A 17,106-nucleotide genomic window follows, 5' to 3' on the forward strand; every position below is an offset into this window, starting at 1 on the left:
TCGAAAAATCAATCCGCCTCAAACGTACAAAACACACCTAATCCCTCTAATATTACACGTCTTCGTTACAAAATATCATTATTTTTGAATATAAATTCGTTTTAATTGGCGTGTTTGTCCGCTATCTTCCCATTGTGCCCGAATTGCCTGATGGTTTTTATTGATCTGACTTATGGAGGTCGAGCCTTGAACTCTACTTTCTATCTATCGGATTTGATGCAGGAAAACATTTTGCATCCAGCACACCGCATCCGGTGCGAATTTTTGTTAAATTTGTCCTGTTGCGAACGTTTCTTTACAGTACCTTTCTAATTTTATTTCAGATGGTTTCTAAAAATACCTGGCTCTGCTTTAGATTAAAAATAGGTCGAGTGCTACAGTTGCTCTACCAATAACGAAGTGTCGATGCTGTGCGTGTGGAAGAATTTTTAATGTAACGAATTTGCAAAAGTACGTATTTTTTCGCAAATTAAAATTCCCCCCGATTAACTCAACGAAGCAAATCTGCGCTCCCTCACTTCTAGGATCAATTTAAGAGTGGAGATTTGCCCCTGCGTTATTGCTGCATGCCCTCGATAAGCTTTTTTGCAAGAAATTGATTGATTTATTTAGTAGCGCGAATGGTCATGGGAGGGAAACGTTACCAAAACATCTTGGTTTCGATTCAGTCTTCCATTGGCCTAATTTCCTGCATCGGTACCTATTTGTTACGCATACATGGGGGCACCCACACGGTCTGGGAGACGAACCGAAAACAGGAATAAACTTTGTAATTATTTAGGGCCCTCATCTGAACCTTCAGCATGGTGGCAGAAACCGAAGGGGGATCCGAACAGGATGACGTCTCCTTCTTGCGAACGGTGAGCAGACCGAGTTTTCTTTAGAGCCGCGCTAGCTGGGGCTGGATAAATCGTGATCCTCCCTCATTGCCAGTCGAGCGATATATGTTTTTGTAGGGCTTAAAATCGTACGATCTAACGATTTTGTTAATCTGTAGGAAGACATGGTCTGTCTTTCCTGTACGGCTACGGGAGAACGCGTGTGCTTGGCCGCCGAAGGATTCGGCAACAGACATTGCTTTCTAGAGAACATAGCCGACAAGGTAAGTTTGCACCATTCGGTCGTGAATAAATTACTGCATGGTACATTTTGCTTCAGAACATCCCCCCCGATCTGTCCCAGTGCGTTTTTGTAATAGAACAGGCCTTGTCGGTGCGCGCCCTGCAGGAGCTGGTCACGGCGGCCGGAGATGAGACCGTAAGTGCCCCTTCGACATGCAGTAAAACGATACACTCTAATTTATTTTTGTTATCACTTAATAAACTCACATGCGTTTTGAGAGTTTACAATTTCATCGAATAACTCACTTATTAAGTGTTTTTAACCTTCAAGGTTCAGATCCCACGAAAACGTCTTTTTCTCTCAACCTGTGCCTTTTCACACTGTCCATACATGCTAAACAGACATATTACATGTCCAACATTCCTCATTAAATGATTACTGTTCTCTTTTCTTCATTCCTGCGACCAATATTTCATGGCCTCATTTTTGCTTTTCAGGGCTCCGAGAATCTTGTAAGTAATTTATATGTCGGGCCAAATTATTCAAAACTATAGTTAGAATTGCACTAACACGTAGATGTACATGTGGCCTTTTAACGCTCGTCAGAGTCTAGACAGTAGTTCTTGTTGATATTATTGGCACTTTTTAATATCAGCTATGTCCATCTGGAGATCTTCCGTACTATTTGCAGTCACCTTAATCTCCTCCACTAACAGAACTTTCCTTCAGCGCAATACTTGGCGTAGAGGCTTCAGTGTTGTATCATTGTAATCCCTAATTAGTGAAATTCCGCTTTTAAACCTCTAACATCCGCAGTTGCCGTGGAATTTCTGCACGCAGAATGGAATTGTTAACGGTTCGGGGGTAGCGCTCTCGGTTCACCTTTGAACAACATTCATATGAGCGTTATTGCCAAAGAAAAAAATAAAATAAAATCACAAACAATCCGCCTCAGTTCCGGCCAGTTTCGGCCTCCGTCACTGCGCCATCCTCCAAAGGCCCTAAGATGTGGTCGTTTCCGAAAAGGTTCTCTCGTCAAAATTCCTCTACGTTCATAGATATTACAAGTGCTAATCCATTGGGGCCACGAAACTGTAGCCCAGAACAGCTCCGTTTAATGACAGTAACGATTCGCAATTTTATAGGGGAAAGGGACTGGTTCCGGGCATCGGACCCTGCTCTACGGTAACGCAATTCTTCTGAGACATCAGAACAGCGACATGGTGAGTATCAAGTGCCGTGAGGCGAAATTTGTTCTTGCATGCGCGACTCAACGTGGACGTTATGTGGGCAGTTGTGAATGTTTGGTTTGTCATCGAATTTGAAAGTTTTCCAAAACTCGGGCTCCAGATTTACGGCTGCTAGACCGGACGCGCATTAAAAATAAATTATCCTCAATGATACGGTTCAAGTCGCAACAGAGTTGTGTATCGGTGTCACAATGTAACACGATGTTAGAACCTAAAAAAAAACAAAAAATATAAATGAATAAACTCGGAACGTGAGTCCGGTCGTCACGTTCTGGGTGAACTCAACAATTATGATTCAGGATTTCCCCTGGTGGTGGTTTATCGTGTCTGACCGCGTAGCATCGCAGGAATATTCATACCTCACAAACCTCACCAAACAGTCACTTTCCTGGAACGCAACGGTTGGTCAACAGTGGGCTCTTGCACGCTCCGAGCCCCACAAGCGGCAATTTTGCCCGTTCACGCAGCCATCCAAATTTAAATGGGCCCCGTCACTGAAGACGATTTTGGCGACGAAATCGCCATTTTCTTTCGATTTTCCGCACAACTACTCGACAAATGTCCAACGCAAACCGCAATTCTTGTCTTAATCGGACCTTATGAGCGAGAAAATGAAGGTCCTTACGTCGAATATTACGTAAAGTGCCTCTAGGAATGCCCAGTTGGTGAGGACGACGACGAGTTGAGGTTCCAAGCTCATCTTGGACACTTCGCTTTACGGCGGCCATGTTGTGTCAGCACTGCGGCCACTACGAGCGTTTTGTTTTGGTATGACGTCACATAGAATACCGCGAGCTTCAAATTTAGCCGCTAAATTGCGCGCAGCAGAGGGCGGAAGGAGCCTGATTGCGAGGAAAAGGTGAACGAATTTCGCGAAGCGATGCAGCAAAATGTTCGCCATTTCGACGGTGAATTTTAATTATTAAAATGCGTTGTTCAGGAGAGTAGCGTTCCCTGGTTAAAATCTCCCGAGTTTGTACTAAGTAAGTGTCAAAGAATGACAGGTCATTCTTTAACATTTCATTCAATGACAGCCGATTTACCTCCTAACTTGACATTCGCCCACCTTTTATGCGGGGAATGCGCTTCGCTAATGCTTAGGAACGTGAGCTGCCTCCTTAACGTTCATGATTGGCGAGTTTAAAAGCGCTCGACTCGGCACGCATCGCCCGGTCGGACCTTCGTCATCTACTTTTTGCCGCCGAACATCAAAAACTTCTGGTGAAATTAACTCGAGCCAGACTTCCTCGTCGGGCATCTTCGGAGCGCCGAACGTAAACGAGACGTCATTCGTCGAATCACAAAATCGAATCGGATTTTCAAAGTGGAATTTTCGCACGTTTTCAGACGGCCGCGGTCACGCACGAACGCTCGATAGGCGTTGTTCTTTCGTTTCCGAAGCCTCCTTGACAAGAAGCGTCGCTCTCGCGTGACGTATTTTCGTAAAATCACGTGTCGACTTGGGACTCTTTCATTTAACCGGATTTTCCGGAATTGACTGATAACTGTGGACCAAATCCAGGCTGGTCCGTACACATCCAAATTTCACACTCCTTTTAACCGGGCGCGGAGGCGGACTTTGAGCCTCTGAAACCTGATTCTGCCCTTGAACTTCTCCATTGCTTCATCACTCTGTCGATCTTCACTAGACTTGCAACACTTAGTCCTAGTTTGTACCCTCTGTCGAACACTGCTTGAACCGTTTTTGGGGTGCGCCAATTTGTCGTGCAACCGGGTGTTGCTCAAAACCCATTCAGAGACGCGCTTGAAGCGATAAGGCGGTCGCCCACCTGGATGGGTGACCCCAAGCAATGATCCCTATAACCAGGCAGATCCACCATTATGTTGATACCAAGGAAAAATCTCCTTTCCTCGATATCGGCTGGAAGAAATCGACGGTTACATCGCCGCGTTACACGTGAGTTTCTTCGGGAGTACCGTCACGGCAACCACTGTTACACATTTTACGTGGCGAACACTGCGCATCAAGAACTTTACCACCTCAAGGAGTTATTGCGGAATTAAAAGTACTTTATTTCTCCAGTACCTGGCATGTCTCTCTACCAGCTCGAGCAACGATAAATTAGCCTTTGATGTCGGCTTACAAGAGCACAGTCAGGGGGAGGCCTGCTGGTGGACAGTGCACCCCGCAAGCAAACAAAGGTAGTCAATCAGACCAATCAGCATTAAATTGATTTAAACGCAACGAAACTGAGGTGTCAATTTCTGATTCTCGTAGATCTGAAGGCGAAAAGGTGAGAGTGGGCGATGATCTCATCTTGGTTTCTGTCGCCACCGAACGCTACTTGGTGAGCACCCTGTGCCTCGGCTGTTTCTCTCAATAAAGCGTGAGAATCTTTCAGCACACCACCAAAGAAAACGAGCTCTCAATCGTGAACGCCAGCTTCCACGTGACCCATTGGTCAGTTCAACCGTACGGTACCGGCATCTCCCGCATGAAGTACGTGGGTTACGTGTTCGGAGGCGACGTTCTGCGGTTCTTCCACGGGGGCGACGAATGTCTCACGATTCCCTCGAGCTGGAGCACCGAGGAAGGCCACAAGTAAACCCCTTTGTTGCCTCTCTCGAATCCACCTCAGAGCTATTATTACGTTTTCTTGCAGCATTGTAATTTACGAAGGCGGCAGCGTCATGTCTCAGGCGAGGTCCTTGTGGAGACTGGAGCTGGCGCGCACTAAATGGGCAGGCGGATTTATCAACTGGAGCCACCCGATGAGAATCAGGCACATCACCACTGGGCGGTATTTGGCCGTCAACGAAAACAACGAGTTGTATCTCGTTAACCGGTAGGTTTCTGTGCCGGTTATCGGTATTCGAGCGCAAATACAGCTGCTAAGAGGAGAGGTGAAAGGGGGTGATAATTTATGGGTGAACAATGATGGATTCTAGGGAGGAAGCCACCACAGCCTTGACGGCGTTTTGCTTGAGGTACGAGAAAGACGATCAGAAGGTGGTACTCGAAGACAAAGATCTGGAAGTGATCGGCTCGGCCATAATCAAATACGGCGACTCCACAGTCATCGTGCAGCATTCGGAGTCCGGGCTGTGGCTCTCTTACAAGGCGAGTGTTTTCCTCTGTAGATTCTGGATAGGGAAAACGGTCCTTTTTATTTTCTGGAATTCAGGCGTACGAAACAAAGAAAAAAGGCGTGGGCAAAGTGGAGGAAAAACAGGCGGTCCTTCACGAGGAGGGCAAAATGGACGACGGTCTGGACTTCAGTCGTAGCCAGGAAGAGGAGTCTCGTACCGCTCGTGTCATAAGAAAATGTAGCTCCCTCTTCACTCAGTTCATAAACGGCCTGGAAAGTCTCCAGGTGAACAGACGTCACTCAATGTTCTTCCAAGTGGTCAATCTTAACGAAATGGTCATGTGCCTCGAGGATTTGATCAACTACTTCGCACAGCCCGAAGACGACATGGAGCACGAAGAGAAGCAGAACCGATTGAGGGCGTTACGAAACAGGCAGGATTTGTTCCAGGAAGAAGGGATCTTGAACTTGATTCTGGAAGCCATCGACAAGATCAACGTGATCACGTCCCAGGGGTTCCTGGCCGCCTTGGCGGGCGATCAGAGTTGGGAAATGATTTCCATGTATCTCTATCAGCTGCTGGCGGCCATCATCAAGGGGAATCACACCAATTGCGCGCAGTTCGCCAACTCCAACAGGTTGAACTGGTTATTTTCCAGGTAAGTTTCCTAAACCCCTCGCTCTGGATTTCTGGACCGAAGATTTCAGACTGGGATCTCAAGCGTCGAGCGAGGGCACAGGGATGCTGGACGTGCTCCATTGCGTGTTGATCGACTCCCCGGAGGCGCTGAACATGATGCGCGATGAGCACATCAAAGTGATCATCTCCCTCTTGGAGAAACACGGGAAGGACCCCAAAGTCTTGGACGTCTTGTGCTCGCTCTGCGTCGGTAACGGGGTTGCCGTGCGCAGCTCGCAAAACAACATTTGCGACTACCTCCTGCCCGGCAAAAATTTGCTATTGCAAACCCAGCTGGTCGATCACGTGGCCAGCGTTAGGCCCAACATATTCGTGGGAAGAGTCGCGGGAAGTGCCATCTATCAAAAGTGGTACTTCGAGGTGACCGTTGATCATTTGGAGCAGACCACCCACATGACGCCGCACCTGAGGATCGGATGGGCAAATTCGAAGGGGTACATACCATATCCGGGTGGAGGGGAAAAATGGGGAGGCAACGGAGTGGGCGACGACATTTATTCCTTTGGATTCGATGGGGCATTCCTGTGGACCGGAGGCAGGTCCACCCAGATCGTCGGCAATGTAGTTGAGCCCTACATTAGGAAGAGTATGTAACAGTAAAATAAAATGTGTCGGTGATGGTAAAAACCGATATGGTATTCCAGACGATGTGATTGGGTGCGCATTGGACCTGACGGTGCCCCAGATCGCGTTCACCTTCAACGGGAATCCGATCCGGGGCAGTTTTAGGAACTTCAACTTGGACGGCATGTTCTTTCCAGTCATAAGCTGCTCCTCGAAGTTGAGGTGAGTGTTGAAGGTGTCTGAATGTACAGGGTGTCCCGTACTCGATAGGACATCGGACGATTTCCGAGCTGGAATTATTTACGGGTTTTGACTTGGTCACTTTCTAACTCGACATGATTTCACAAAATCCATCAGCTGTCGGTTCTTGCTCGGTGGCGACCACGGCAAACTGAAGTTTTGCCCTCCCGACGAATTCTCACCCCTGGTGGAAAGTCTTCTGCCCCAGCAAATCCTCAACCTGGATCCGTGCTTCTATTTCGGAAACATGAACAAAAACGTTATAGCCGGCCCCCTCCTCATCGAGGACGACACGGCCTTTGTTCCGAACCCGGTGGACACTTCGATGGTCAGTCTGCCCAGCTACATCGAATCGATCAAAGACAAATTGGCGGAGAACATCCACGAAATGTGGGCCATGAACAAGATAGAGGCCGGTTGGACTTGGGGGGAGTACCGCGACGACTTAAGGCACATTCATCCGTGTCTGGTGCCGTTCGACAAACTGCCGCCGGCCGAAAACAGATACGACTGCCAGTTAGCCGTTCAGACCCTCAAGTAAATATATTAACTCCTCGATGTTAACCCCCAACTGGCCTGATTTACGTAAAGGACGATCATCGCCCTGGGCTATCACATCACGATGGACAAACCGCCGTCCAGAATTAAGACCGTCAGACTTCCCAACGAGCCCTTCATGCAGGCGAATAGCTACAAGCCGGCCCCCCTGGACCTGAGCGCGATCGCCCTCACCCCCAAACTGGAAGAGTTGGTCGATCAGCTCGCCGAGAACACGCACAATTTGTGGGCGAAGGAGCGGATCCAGCAGGAGTGGACGTACGGCCTGAACGAGGATCCGGAATTGTTGCGAAGTCCCCATTTGGTGCCGTACAATAAAGTGGACGAGGCGATCAAGAAGGCAAATTGGGACACCGCTTCCGAGACCGTCAGGACGCTGTTGGTGTACGGTTACATCATCGACCCCCCCACCGGCGAACAGCAGGAGACTCTGCTGGCTGAGGCGACGAGACTGCGACAGCAAGCTTTCAGGACTTATAGGTGAGGCGAAGTACAGTCGGTACGATCGCGCTTGGCAGTTCCGTCATGCGGTTTTGCCACTCCCGTGTTGAGCGAAACTTCGTTGTACGCACGCGTACGACGAAGGAATTCACTATCGCGGTGCAAGGAAGGCCCGCGACGAAGCTAACTTGCACGATGCGAGTGGGGAGCTCTTCGAATTGAGATCGGACGCAATTGTCATGTGCGATTATACGGAGTGTTAGAGCATTTGCGGGCTGGTCCCTTTTCTGTGTCGCACAGTATAATAAAATTCTGAATAAATGTGTAAAGCGTTTAACCAAACGTCTGTTTTAGAGCTGAGAAGAACTATGCGGTCGGCTCCGGGAAGTGGTATTTCGAATTCGAGATTTTAACCGCAGGGCCCATGCGCGTCGGATGGGCCAAGGCCGATTGCGCGCCGGGCTGCATGCTCGGCTCTGACGAAAACACGTGGGCCTTTGATGGTTACAATGTAAGTACATACTGTGTTCTCGTTGACGAGGCCTATGCACCATTCGAAGGATATGAATTTAGTTGAAAAGATTTCACGCTGGTATCTCCGAACCCTTTGGGTTACAACGTTGGCAAGTGGGGGACGTAATCGGCTGCGTTTTGGATCTTACCGACTGCGTCATAAGTAAGCAATGGGTCACATATTCATTCCCGAGACTTACCCACTTTAACCTCTGTCTCAACCTCTGTACCAACGTCGTCCGGTGTGATTCTACGTATTCTATGTATATTTTAACAGCAACAGCTGCAGTCTTTTCGAGTACGTTAGAATAAAAATTGTTCGTTTTTGCATCGTTTTGTAGGAAGAAAAGGTTTATAGCAATTCGGCAGAGTCTTTCGGCAAGCAGTGGCAAGTGGGCGATGTGGTCGGAGTCTTTCTCGATTTAATCGATCACACTATAAGTAAGAGCGATTCGCTTTGGGCAAGACTAACTAAAAGCGCTTTGCCTAGAATTACTTATTAAGCAGTAACAACTTTTCCAATAGACTCTTTTACCTTGTAAACCTGGAAGCTTTTCCGCTACAATTTGCCGCTCATATGTGCCTTCCATAGACAAGTTCGTTCTATTAGCCGCTCTGTACGTCCACACATACAGGGTGTCCCAGAAACGTTCGAGCATGTCAGAGCGCAGGGCCGGCCTCGGCGACTCCTGCGCCGTCGCCCGTCCGACGGGGCGATGCTAAGGGACGCGACGACCCGCATGTGTGCCGCCCCACCCACGACGATGTCCCTTTACACCGGCGTTTCTGGGACACCCTGCAGACATAGAACAATAACATTTGTCGATTTCCTTCACTTAAGTGCATCACTAATTCTCTGCATGGATGAACCGTTGCGAAAGCTCTCTTTGTTATGCCCGATTTCATGTGGACGCCCTTCAAGGTTTCTCCCTGAACGGAGAATTGTTGATGGACGCCCTGGGGGGCGAGACCACATTCGCCGACGTTCAAGGGGACAACTTCGTGCCCGCCTTCACGTTGGGGGTGGGCCAGAAGGCCCGACTGTGCTTCGGACAGGACGTCAACCAGCTGAAATACTTCACCATGTGCGGTCTGCAGGAGGGCTACGAACCATTTTGCGTGTAAGCAACCCCGCAAATCAAGGGCGACCGTGCCCCCTCACTATCGCTAAGATTTCATCTAACAGCAACATGAATCGAGCTGTGACCTACTGGTACACCAAGGACCAGCCGATATTCGAGAATACCGACGACATGCCCGACACGAAGATCGACGTGACACGCATTTTGGCCGGTTCCGACAGCCCCCCCTGCTTGAAAATCAGCCACAACACCTTCGAGACCATGGAGAAGGCCAACTGGGAGTTTCTCAGGCTTAGCCTGCCCGTCATATGCCATCCGGAGTTCATCACGTTAGCTCCGATCCGACGATTCATCGACATTATCAATTTCACTCGATTTTCTAGGGAGGAGGAGAAAATGCGTCGCTGGAACGAGATCAAGGTCCGGCAGCATCGGCTGAAAATCGAGGCTGACCAACAGGTGACCGGGCCGAACCCGAATCCCGCGCACATCGAGAATATAATGAAAAGCGGCTTCTCCATGACCGACATTAAAGGTACGGCCCTGGAATCGGTCCAGCGGGAGATTGACCAGTTTTGGACGATTAATTAGGGCTGCACCGGAACTACTCGGAAGACGCCGTGGAGGCCGACGAGGTCTTGAAGCAGCAGCACTTGCCCAGGACGGCAGGTCATGGGAAGGCGATGCCCGCCAGGCCGCCCAGGAAGGGATCGCTGTCCAGAAATGCGAACGTGAACGGATTCGAAGATGGCTGCAAGTGGATCGAAACTGGTTGTAAATTATCGATAGTTAATTGTTGCTCGATTCTCTAGATATGCACGTGAACGGTGCCAAAAGCGGGGTACCCCGTTCGACCAGCGAACTCGACATGAACAGATATTATGATACGGCCCGCCAGAACGCCGACAAAAGCGAGGAAAAGAAGAAAAGAGGCCGATCCCCCTTCAGGTAAGTGTCCATAAACATCTCTCTCTCTCTCTCTTTTTTTTTTTGACTCTCTAATACGAACTCGACGCCCCCTGTTTAATGCAGTAACAGCCTTACCAGGTAAATCGAGTCTAACACGAGGGCACAATCAAATTTAACCAAACGTTAATCAAATTAGGTTTTTCTCCAAAAAGCGAGGAGACGCGTCCAGCGCCGAACGCGCCAAAAACAAGAAGTCCAGGACGCCGGAATCGCACGCGGTGCGCATGAGCGCAATGAGCCCCACCGCCCGCTCGGTGGGTCTGTCCAACACCATGCTGTCGCGGAGCCCCACTATGAAGCAACAGCCCCAAGTACTGTCGCGTCTCGTCTTAGATTCCTTTTAGTTTGCTTTCGCACTGTTTAGGGCGACGGTCTCCAGGCCTCCTCGGCGGTGCCCCAACAGAAACAGCTGTCGGTGCCTCAGACCTCCGACGTCGAGGCCGTCGGCAACGAAATTTACGATGCCGAATGCCTGAAGCTGATCAACGAGTACTTTTATGGAGTGCGCATATTCCCGGGACAAGACCCCGCACACACTTACGTGGGGTGGGTCACCACCCAGTACCACTTCTTCAGCAAGGAGTTCAATCAGGATCACGTGTTGAAGTCCTCGGTGGTCATCACGGATGATTACGACAGGATCGTTGATTTGTGAGTTGGTCACTCTTGGTGAAGGGAGTGCGGGTGAATGCGCCTTTTGCAGCATCGACAGACAGTCCTGCTACATGGTGAGGGCCGACGAGCTGTACAACCAAGTGACCCAGGACGCTTCGGGTAAAGGAGCCTCCCAAGGGATGTTTATTGGTTGTTTCCTGGATGCTGCCACTGGGTACATCAGTTTTACCTGCGACGGCAAACCGACGTCCCACAAGTTTAAAGTAAGGACTTGCGGAGCACCCGAAGACCTCGCTACCGTTGGGGGCTCATTGCACAATTTTTTGATTGTCGATTTTCGCCCTTTATTCCAGATGGAACCGGAGACCAAGCTCTTCCCCGCGATCTTCGTGGAGGCCACCAGCAAGGAAGTAATGCAGATCGAGCTGGGAAGGACATCGACCAGTTTGCCCTTGTCGGCAGCGGTGCTGCAGAACAGCGCCAAGCACGTAATTCCCCAGTTCCCTCCGAGGCTGAAGGTCCAGTGCTTGAAACCGCACCAGTGGGCTCGTGTAAGTATCCAGCCCGTCGTTTGCGGAGCTCAGCCATGGAAATCTGGACGACCGTGCAAGTCCCCATGGCGTGTGCGACGCCCGGTATATCGTTGCGAAATTCTCAGGTCCCCAATCACAACCTCCAAGTACACGCATTGAAATTGTCCGACATCCGTGGCTGGTCCATGCTGTGTGAGGACGCCATCTCAATGCTGGCCCTGCACATACCGGAGGAGGACCGCTGCATCGACATTCTGGAGCTGATCGAGATGGATAAATTGCTGAGTTTCCATGCACACACGCTTACTTTGTACTCAGCTTTGTGCTACCAAAGCAACTACAAGGCAGCCCACGTGTTGTGCCACCACGTGGACCAGAAGCAGCTGCTATACGCCATTAAATCGGAATACATGAGCGGACCGCTGCGACAGGGCTTCTACGATTTGCTGATTTCTCTCCACTTGGAGGCGGCGGCCACTACCATGTAAGTGGGTCGCGTTGGTCTGAACGATTTAACTGATGCACCATAGGGAGGTTTGCAAGAACGAGTATGTGATCCCCATCGGGCAGGACTTGAAAGACTTATACGAGAACTCGGAAATGGGGCACAGCCTGCGAAGGCTCCAGATGGAGTCCGTCATGCCTCAAATGAAGACCTCCGACATTAGGTAGTTCGATTGTCGTTCTGCGACCCTGCTGAATCTTTAATCAATTTTCTGATCCAGCGAAAACATAGAGAACATAAAGAGTCTCTACTCCCCGTATTTCCCCCTGGACGTCGTGCGGGACTACATCATGATGGCCCTTGCGGAGTCGGTGGAAATCAATCAAGTCCACAATAGAGATCCAATTGGAGGGTCCAACGAAAACTTGTTCTTGTAAGCAATCGCGTCCCCCCTAATTTCAAACCGGCTAACGTGGTTCGTTGGCAGACCTCTGTTGAAGCTCGTCGATCGCCTTTTACTCGTCGGAATGTTGAGCGACGAAGACGTGGACAAGCTCCTCATAATGATTTGCCCGGAGACGTGGGACCCCACCTTCGAAAAGGACGGCAAAGACGAGCACCGCAAGGGTCTCCTGCAAATGAAAATGGCGGAGGGAGCAAAACTGCAGATGTGCTATTTGCTGCATCACCTCTGCGACATCCAACTTCGACATCGCGTAGAGTCCATTATCGCCTTCAGTCACGATTTCGTAGGGGATCTGCAGACGGATCAGCTGCGCCGTTACATTGAGATTAAACAGTCCGACCTGCCGTCCGCGGTTGCGGCCAAGAAGACCAAAGAGTTCCGGTGTCCCCCCAGAGAGCAGATGAACGCCATTTTGAGTAAGTTCAAGATGGAAGGTACGTACGAATTCGCCAACCACGCCTGCCTAAAGGCCGCTTGCGGATTAACTGACGCTGTAACGATGATGGATGGCGCGTTTGCTGCTAAGCGGGGAACAGAGGTCGGTTGAAAGAAATACTTTGGGAAGCCGATTAACTTAAACCAGCAACTGACACCTTTTAGACGCCATATAAGCAATCGAAACCGTATTTCATTCAACTGGCAAGAACTCTTTCTTTAGTAAATAATCTCGTGTGGCACGGCGCCTTCGCCAAATTGTCGAGTTAAGGTCCACGTCATCGATCTTTGTATTTGATATCTGGCGAAAATTCGTTGACAAATGCTAATCCCGTACTATGGAAATAACTGCTATTTAAAGTAAATTTACCGTCAATTTAAAGATGTTTAAATAAGGTAAAGACATGGTCGTGGTTTGCTGATTTTGATTAGCTTTAGAGGTTTGAATTTGTTGAAGGTTTTATTTCATACTGGTCGGGTCGATCCGTTCTGCACCGACTTGCAGCCGGTAATTTGAAAATTACGTGAGAGGGTAGGTAACGTTGCAGGACTCTGTTACGGAGCTCCGTTTGAAACACTGCGGCGGCACAGCAGGCGCTAATTTTAACGTAATCTCTTGTGATGTTCACTTCTTTGCATGTAAATGTACAGCTAAATTCGTGTGTGAATTGTAAGGAATATAAATACATAGCTGTACACATGTATATGTAGAGTAAATACCTTATTGCGTTCGATTGTGTCTCAGAGAAATCGCGTCCGCCATATTGTCAAGAAACATTGTTTCGGCTTGGAACGTAGTCATTGGGCGACAGTATGAAATAAAATGACGTATGACGCACGTCCCTCAGGTGCTGTTACAGTACTCGTTAACGCTTCCCAGACTCCGCTCTTGAAGTCAGTTCAGCCTCAGAAAACTAGTACTGTAACAAGTCACATACTGGACTTGTGACGTGAATAGAGTATATAGACCCCCTTTCGGCCAGTTTTGGGCCTCCTTAGAGTGGGCTTGTAGTATTTAGTCATTCCCGGTGCTACAATAATGCATTTCCACCTACTTGCCTTCTGCACTCGACGACACACCGTTTGCTGCGACAGACTTTGGCAATGAAATAATGAGCTTTCGTACGCCATGTCAGCTTCATTCTAACACACAGCGAATCGCGCTTCGAGCCGAGTCGCTTGAGCCTTCATTTTTCAGGTTTCAAAAACATGGAGGAAGAGGAGAAAGAAAACTGTCCATTGGGCGACGATCTATGCGAGAGGATGAACAACTTCCACGACCAACTCATGGTCCACGTGTCGTTGTTGGCTCTGCAAGCTCCGGTCGAGGAAGAGAACCCCGAGGACAAACTCAAACCGGGTGCTTTGAAGAAACTCTACAATTTCATCAACGCCGTCAAAGAACTCGAGGAGGAGCCCAAACCCGAAATCGGTTCGTTTAGTCGCTATAAGCGGCAAGAGCGAATAAATACCTCTGAATTTGCCTTTAGAGCCCGAGAGGAAGACTCCGGAAGAGGTGTTTAGAAAGGTTTTAATAAGCACCATCGTGAGGTGGGCCGAGGAGGCTCAAATCGAACTTCCGAACCTCGTCAAAGAAATGTTTGGGTAAATGTCACGTTCAAAACTTAAACAACCCCGAAACGAGTTCTACCGTGTCCTCAGCCTCCTGGTGCGTCAGTACGACTCCGTGGGCGAACTGATACGAGCCCTCGAGAAGACCTACATCATAAACTCCAAGACCAAGTGTGACGTTGCTGAAATGTGGATCGGCCTCAGCCAGATCCGCGCCCTGCTGCCCGTGCAGATGTCTCAAGAGGAGGAGGAGCTGATGCGCGAACGCCTCTGGAAACTGGTCAATAACCACACCTTCTTCCAGCATCCGGACTTGATTCGGGTCCTGAGGATCCACGAGAACGTGATGGCCGTCATGATCAACACCTTGGGAAGAAGATCGCAGGCGCAATCGGATGCCAGCGCCACGGCTCAGAATCCGGAGGGGGAAGCCGGAGGGGCCAAGGAGAAGGTCAGAAAACGCCTATATCAGTTCTCGCTTAGCTACTCTGAACCTAAGAGTCGGAGTAGATCCACACGCACTAATTGGGGAATTTACACAGGACACTTCACACGAAATGGTGGTCGCGTGTTGTCGTTTCCTTTGCTACTTCTGCCGCACGGGCCGCCAAAACCAAAAGGCCATGTTCGAGCACTTTGACTTCCTGCTGGACAACAGCAACATCCTCCTCTCCAGGCCGAGTTTACGGGGCTCCACCCCTCTGGACGTGTCCTACTCCTCGCTGATGGAGAACACCGAGCTAGCACTGGCCCTGAGGGAGCATTACCTGGAGAAAATCGCGGTTTATCTGTCGCGCTGCGGCCTTCAGTCCAATACCGAGCTGGTCGAAAAGGTGTGCATAATGTATATTCATCTACAGGGTCTGTCACCTACAGGGTGTCTACTAGATGGTGGCGTTAAACTCAAGGGGGTGTACCTCGTCACATTTTACGAAAGAGTCCTAATGGACGTATGTCCGATCTTGCTTCGTTTTCGCGATACAGGGTGTTACGATTTTTTTAATTTTAAGGTTTTTCATAATTATTTTCGGCCGTAAGGGCAACATCTCGATGAAATTCAGTGTTCAGGGGTTTTCCAAGACGAGATATAAAGTCATTGCCGTTGCTCCATATATTTGTCGGACCCTGTATGCGGAGCGCACGTTTCTCGAGCATCTTGGATTTTCAATTTAACTCGTATCTCTTATGGCCACTGAGATTCCCATGGAGCAGCTCCAGAAACGGGCACCCTGTACATTACCACCTATCCTTACTCTCACCGGTGCCACTTCCGAATTTCCAGGGTTATCCAGACTTGGGCTGGGACCCAGTGGAAGGCGAACGTTACCTGGACTTTCTGAGATTTTGCGTGTGGGTGAACGGGGAAAGTGTCGAAGAGAACGCAAATCTGGTCATCAGACTGCTGATACGTAGGCCCGAGTGTCTGGGGCCTGCTCTAAGGGGCGAGGGCGAGGGACTATTAAAAGCCATCGTGGATGCCAATAAGGTAATTTTTTTGGTTGAATATTGCTGAGTTTAAGTGACCATTTGCGTCCACCCTGCGAAGATGTCCGAGAGGATAACGGACAGACGAAAGATGATGGAGGAATCCCCCGAGGGTACTGTGAACTTGCAGCAATTCTCGCATCCCCTGCCCGAGGGCGACGAGGACGAGGACTACATCGACACCGGAGCCGCGATTTTGAATTTCTACTGCACCCTGGTCGATCTGCTGGGCAGATGCGCCCCCGATGCCGCCGTCATCGCTTTGGTAAGCTGCCGTCATTTGGTCAATCGTCATAGGTCTTTGGTCATTCTCTCGTCATTTCCCATCTGCGGCATTAGGGTAAAAATGAATCGCTGAGAGCCAGAGCCATCCTGCGGTCCCTGGTCCCCTTGGAGGATCTTCAAGGCGTGCTGAGTCTGAAGTTTACCCTGCACAATCCGGCTCAAGGGGAAGAACGGCCGAAGTCGGACATGCCCTCTGGATTGACGCCGCCTCATAAGCAATCGGTGGTACTGTTCCTGGAGAGGGTTTACGGTATCGAAACGCAGGAGCTGTTCTATCGGCTGCTGGAGGAGGCTTTCTTGCCCGATCTGAGGTGTGCCACCATGCTGGATAGGGTAAGGTTTGGTGTTCGAAGGGTTCGATCCTATTCGATCTGACTTTGAACGCAGCACGACGGCAGCGAATCGGACATGGCGCTGAGCATGAATCGCTACATCGGCAACTCGATCCTGCCTCTGTTGATCCAACACAGCAAATTCTACAGCGAGGCCGAGAACTACGCCTCCCTTCTCGACGCTACGCTCCACACAGTCTACAGACTTTCGAAGAACCGGATGCTGACCAAAGGGCAGAGGGAGGCGGTGTCCGATTTCCTGGTCGCCTTGACTAGCCAGCTGCAGCCGTCCATGCTGTTGAAACTGCTGAGAAAGCTCACCGTTGACGTGTCCAACTTGTCCGAGTACACCACTGTCGCCTTAAGGCTGCTGACTTTGCATTACGATAGATGCGCGAAGTATTATGGGTCCAGTGGCGGGCAAGGTATAACTCGGTCGAAAGAGGAAAATTGAGCACGGGCGTTAACACATGTGCTCAATTTTCTTATTTTCACCATCTGACCGCTTA

At 49.7% G+C, this 17,106-nt stretch overlaps 1 protein-coding gene across 7 annotated transcripts in view; it reads left to right on the forward strand.

The window, feature by feature from the left end:
- The first annotated feature begins 313 nt into the window (after positions 1-313).
- RyR (Ryanodine receptor) overlaps positions 314-17,106 on the forward strand; it is a 28,442-nt gene continuing 11,649 nt past the window's right edge. For 2 of the 7 annotated variants that reach the window (XM_066292196.1, XM_066292193.1), the window contains exons 1-39: positions 314-450; positions 782-860; positions 998-1,102; positions 1,159-1,257; positions 1,560-1,574; positions 2,208-2,285; positions 4,357-4,475; positions 4,552-4,621; positions 4,676-4,875; positions 4,937-5,119; positions 5,223-5,394; positions 5,459-6,021; positions 6,071-6,648; positions 6,707-6,848; positions 6,984-7,403; positions 7,458-7,904; positions 8,220-8,376; positions 8,720-8,819; positions 9,301-9,499; positions 9,565-9,789; positions 9,844-9,995; positions 10,052-10,213; positions 10,273-10,408; positions 10,566-10,740; positions 10,794-11,080; positions 11,133-11,307; positions 11,398-11,595; positions 11,703-12,061; positions 12,108-12,245; positions 12,303-12,455; positions 12,510-12,904; positions 14,122-14,355; positions 14,414-14,528; positions 14,586-14,946; positions 15,038-15,328; positions 15,778-15,981; positions 16,042-16,245; positions 16,320-16,598; positions 16,653-17,022. In XM_066292196.1, coding sequence (XP_066148293.1) covers positions 804-860; positions 998-1,102; positions 1,159-1,257; positions 1,560-1,574; positions 2,208-2,285; positions 4,357-4,475; positions 4,552-4,621; positions 4,676-4,875; positions 4,937-5,119; positions 5,223-5,394; positions 5,459-6,021; positions 6,071-6,648; positions 6,707-6,848; positions 6,984-7,403; positions 7,458-7,904; positions 8,220-8,376; positions 8,720-8,819; positions 9,301-9,499; positions 9,565-9,789; positions 9,844-9,995; positions 10,052-10,213; positions 10,273-10,408; positions 10,566-10,740; positions 10,794-11,080; positions 11,133-11,307; positions 11,398-11,595; positions 11,703-12,061; positions 12,108-12,245; positions 12,303-12,455; positions 12,510-12,904; positions 14,122-14,355; positions 14,414-14,528; positions 14,586-14,946; positions 15,038-15,328; positions 15,778-15,981; positions 16,042-16,245; positions 16,320-16,598; positions 16,653-17,022 — 8,317 coding nt within the window. In that variant the 5' untranslated portion in view covers positions 314-450; positions 782-803. Of the gene's footprint in view, positions 451-781; positions 861-997; positions 1,103-1,158; positions 1,258-1,559; positions 1,575-2,207; positions 2,286-4,356; positions 4,476-4,551; positions 4,622-4,675; positions 4,876-4,936; positions 5,120-5,222; positions 5,395-5,458; positions 6,022-6,070; positions 6,649-6,706; positions 6,849-6,983; positions 7,404-7,457; positions 7,905-8,219; positions 8,377-8,438; positions 8,542-8,719; positions 8,820-9,300; positions 9,500-9,564; positions 9,790-9,843; positions 9,996-10,051; positions 10,214-10,272; positions 10,409-10,565; positions 10,741-10,793; positions 11,081-11,132; positions 11,308-11,397; positions 11,596-11,702; positions 12,062-12,107; positions 12,246-12,302; positions 12,456-12,509; positions 12,923-14,121; positions 14,356-14,413; positions 14,529-14,585; positions 14,947-15,037; positions 15,329-15,777; positions 15,982-16,041; positions 16,246-16,319; positions 16,599-16,652; positions 17,023-17,106 lie in introns of all 7 variants that reach the window. The other 5 variants (XM_066292190.1, XM_066292192.1, XM_066292191.1 and 2 more) reach the window with 5 other exon arrangements.

The sequence above is a fragment of the Euwallacea fornicatus genome, chromosome 17, assembly GCF_040115645.1.
Source record: "Euwallacea fornicatus isolate EFF26 chromosome 17, ASM4011564v1, whole genome shotgun sequence".
In the NCBI taxonomy this organism is placed as follows: Eukaryota; Metazoa; Arthropoda; class Insecta; order Coleoptera; family Curculionidae; genus Euwallacea; species Euwallacea fornicatus.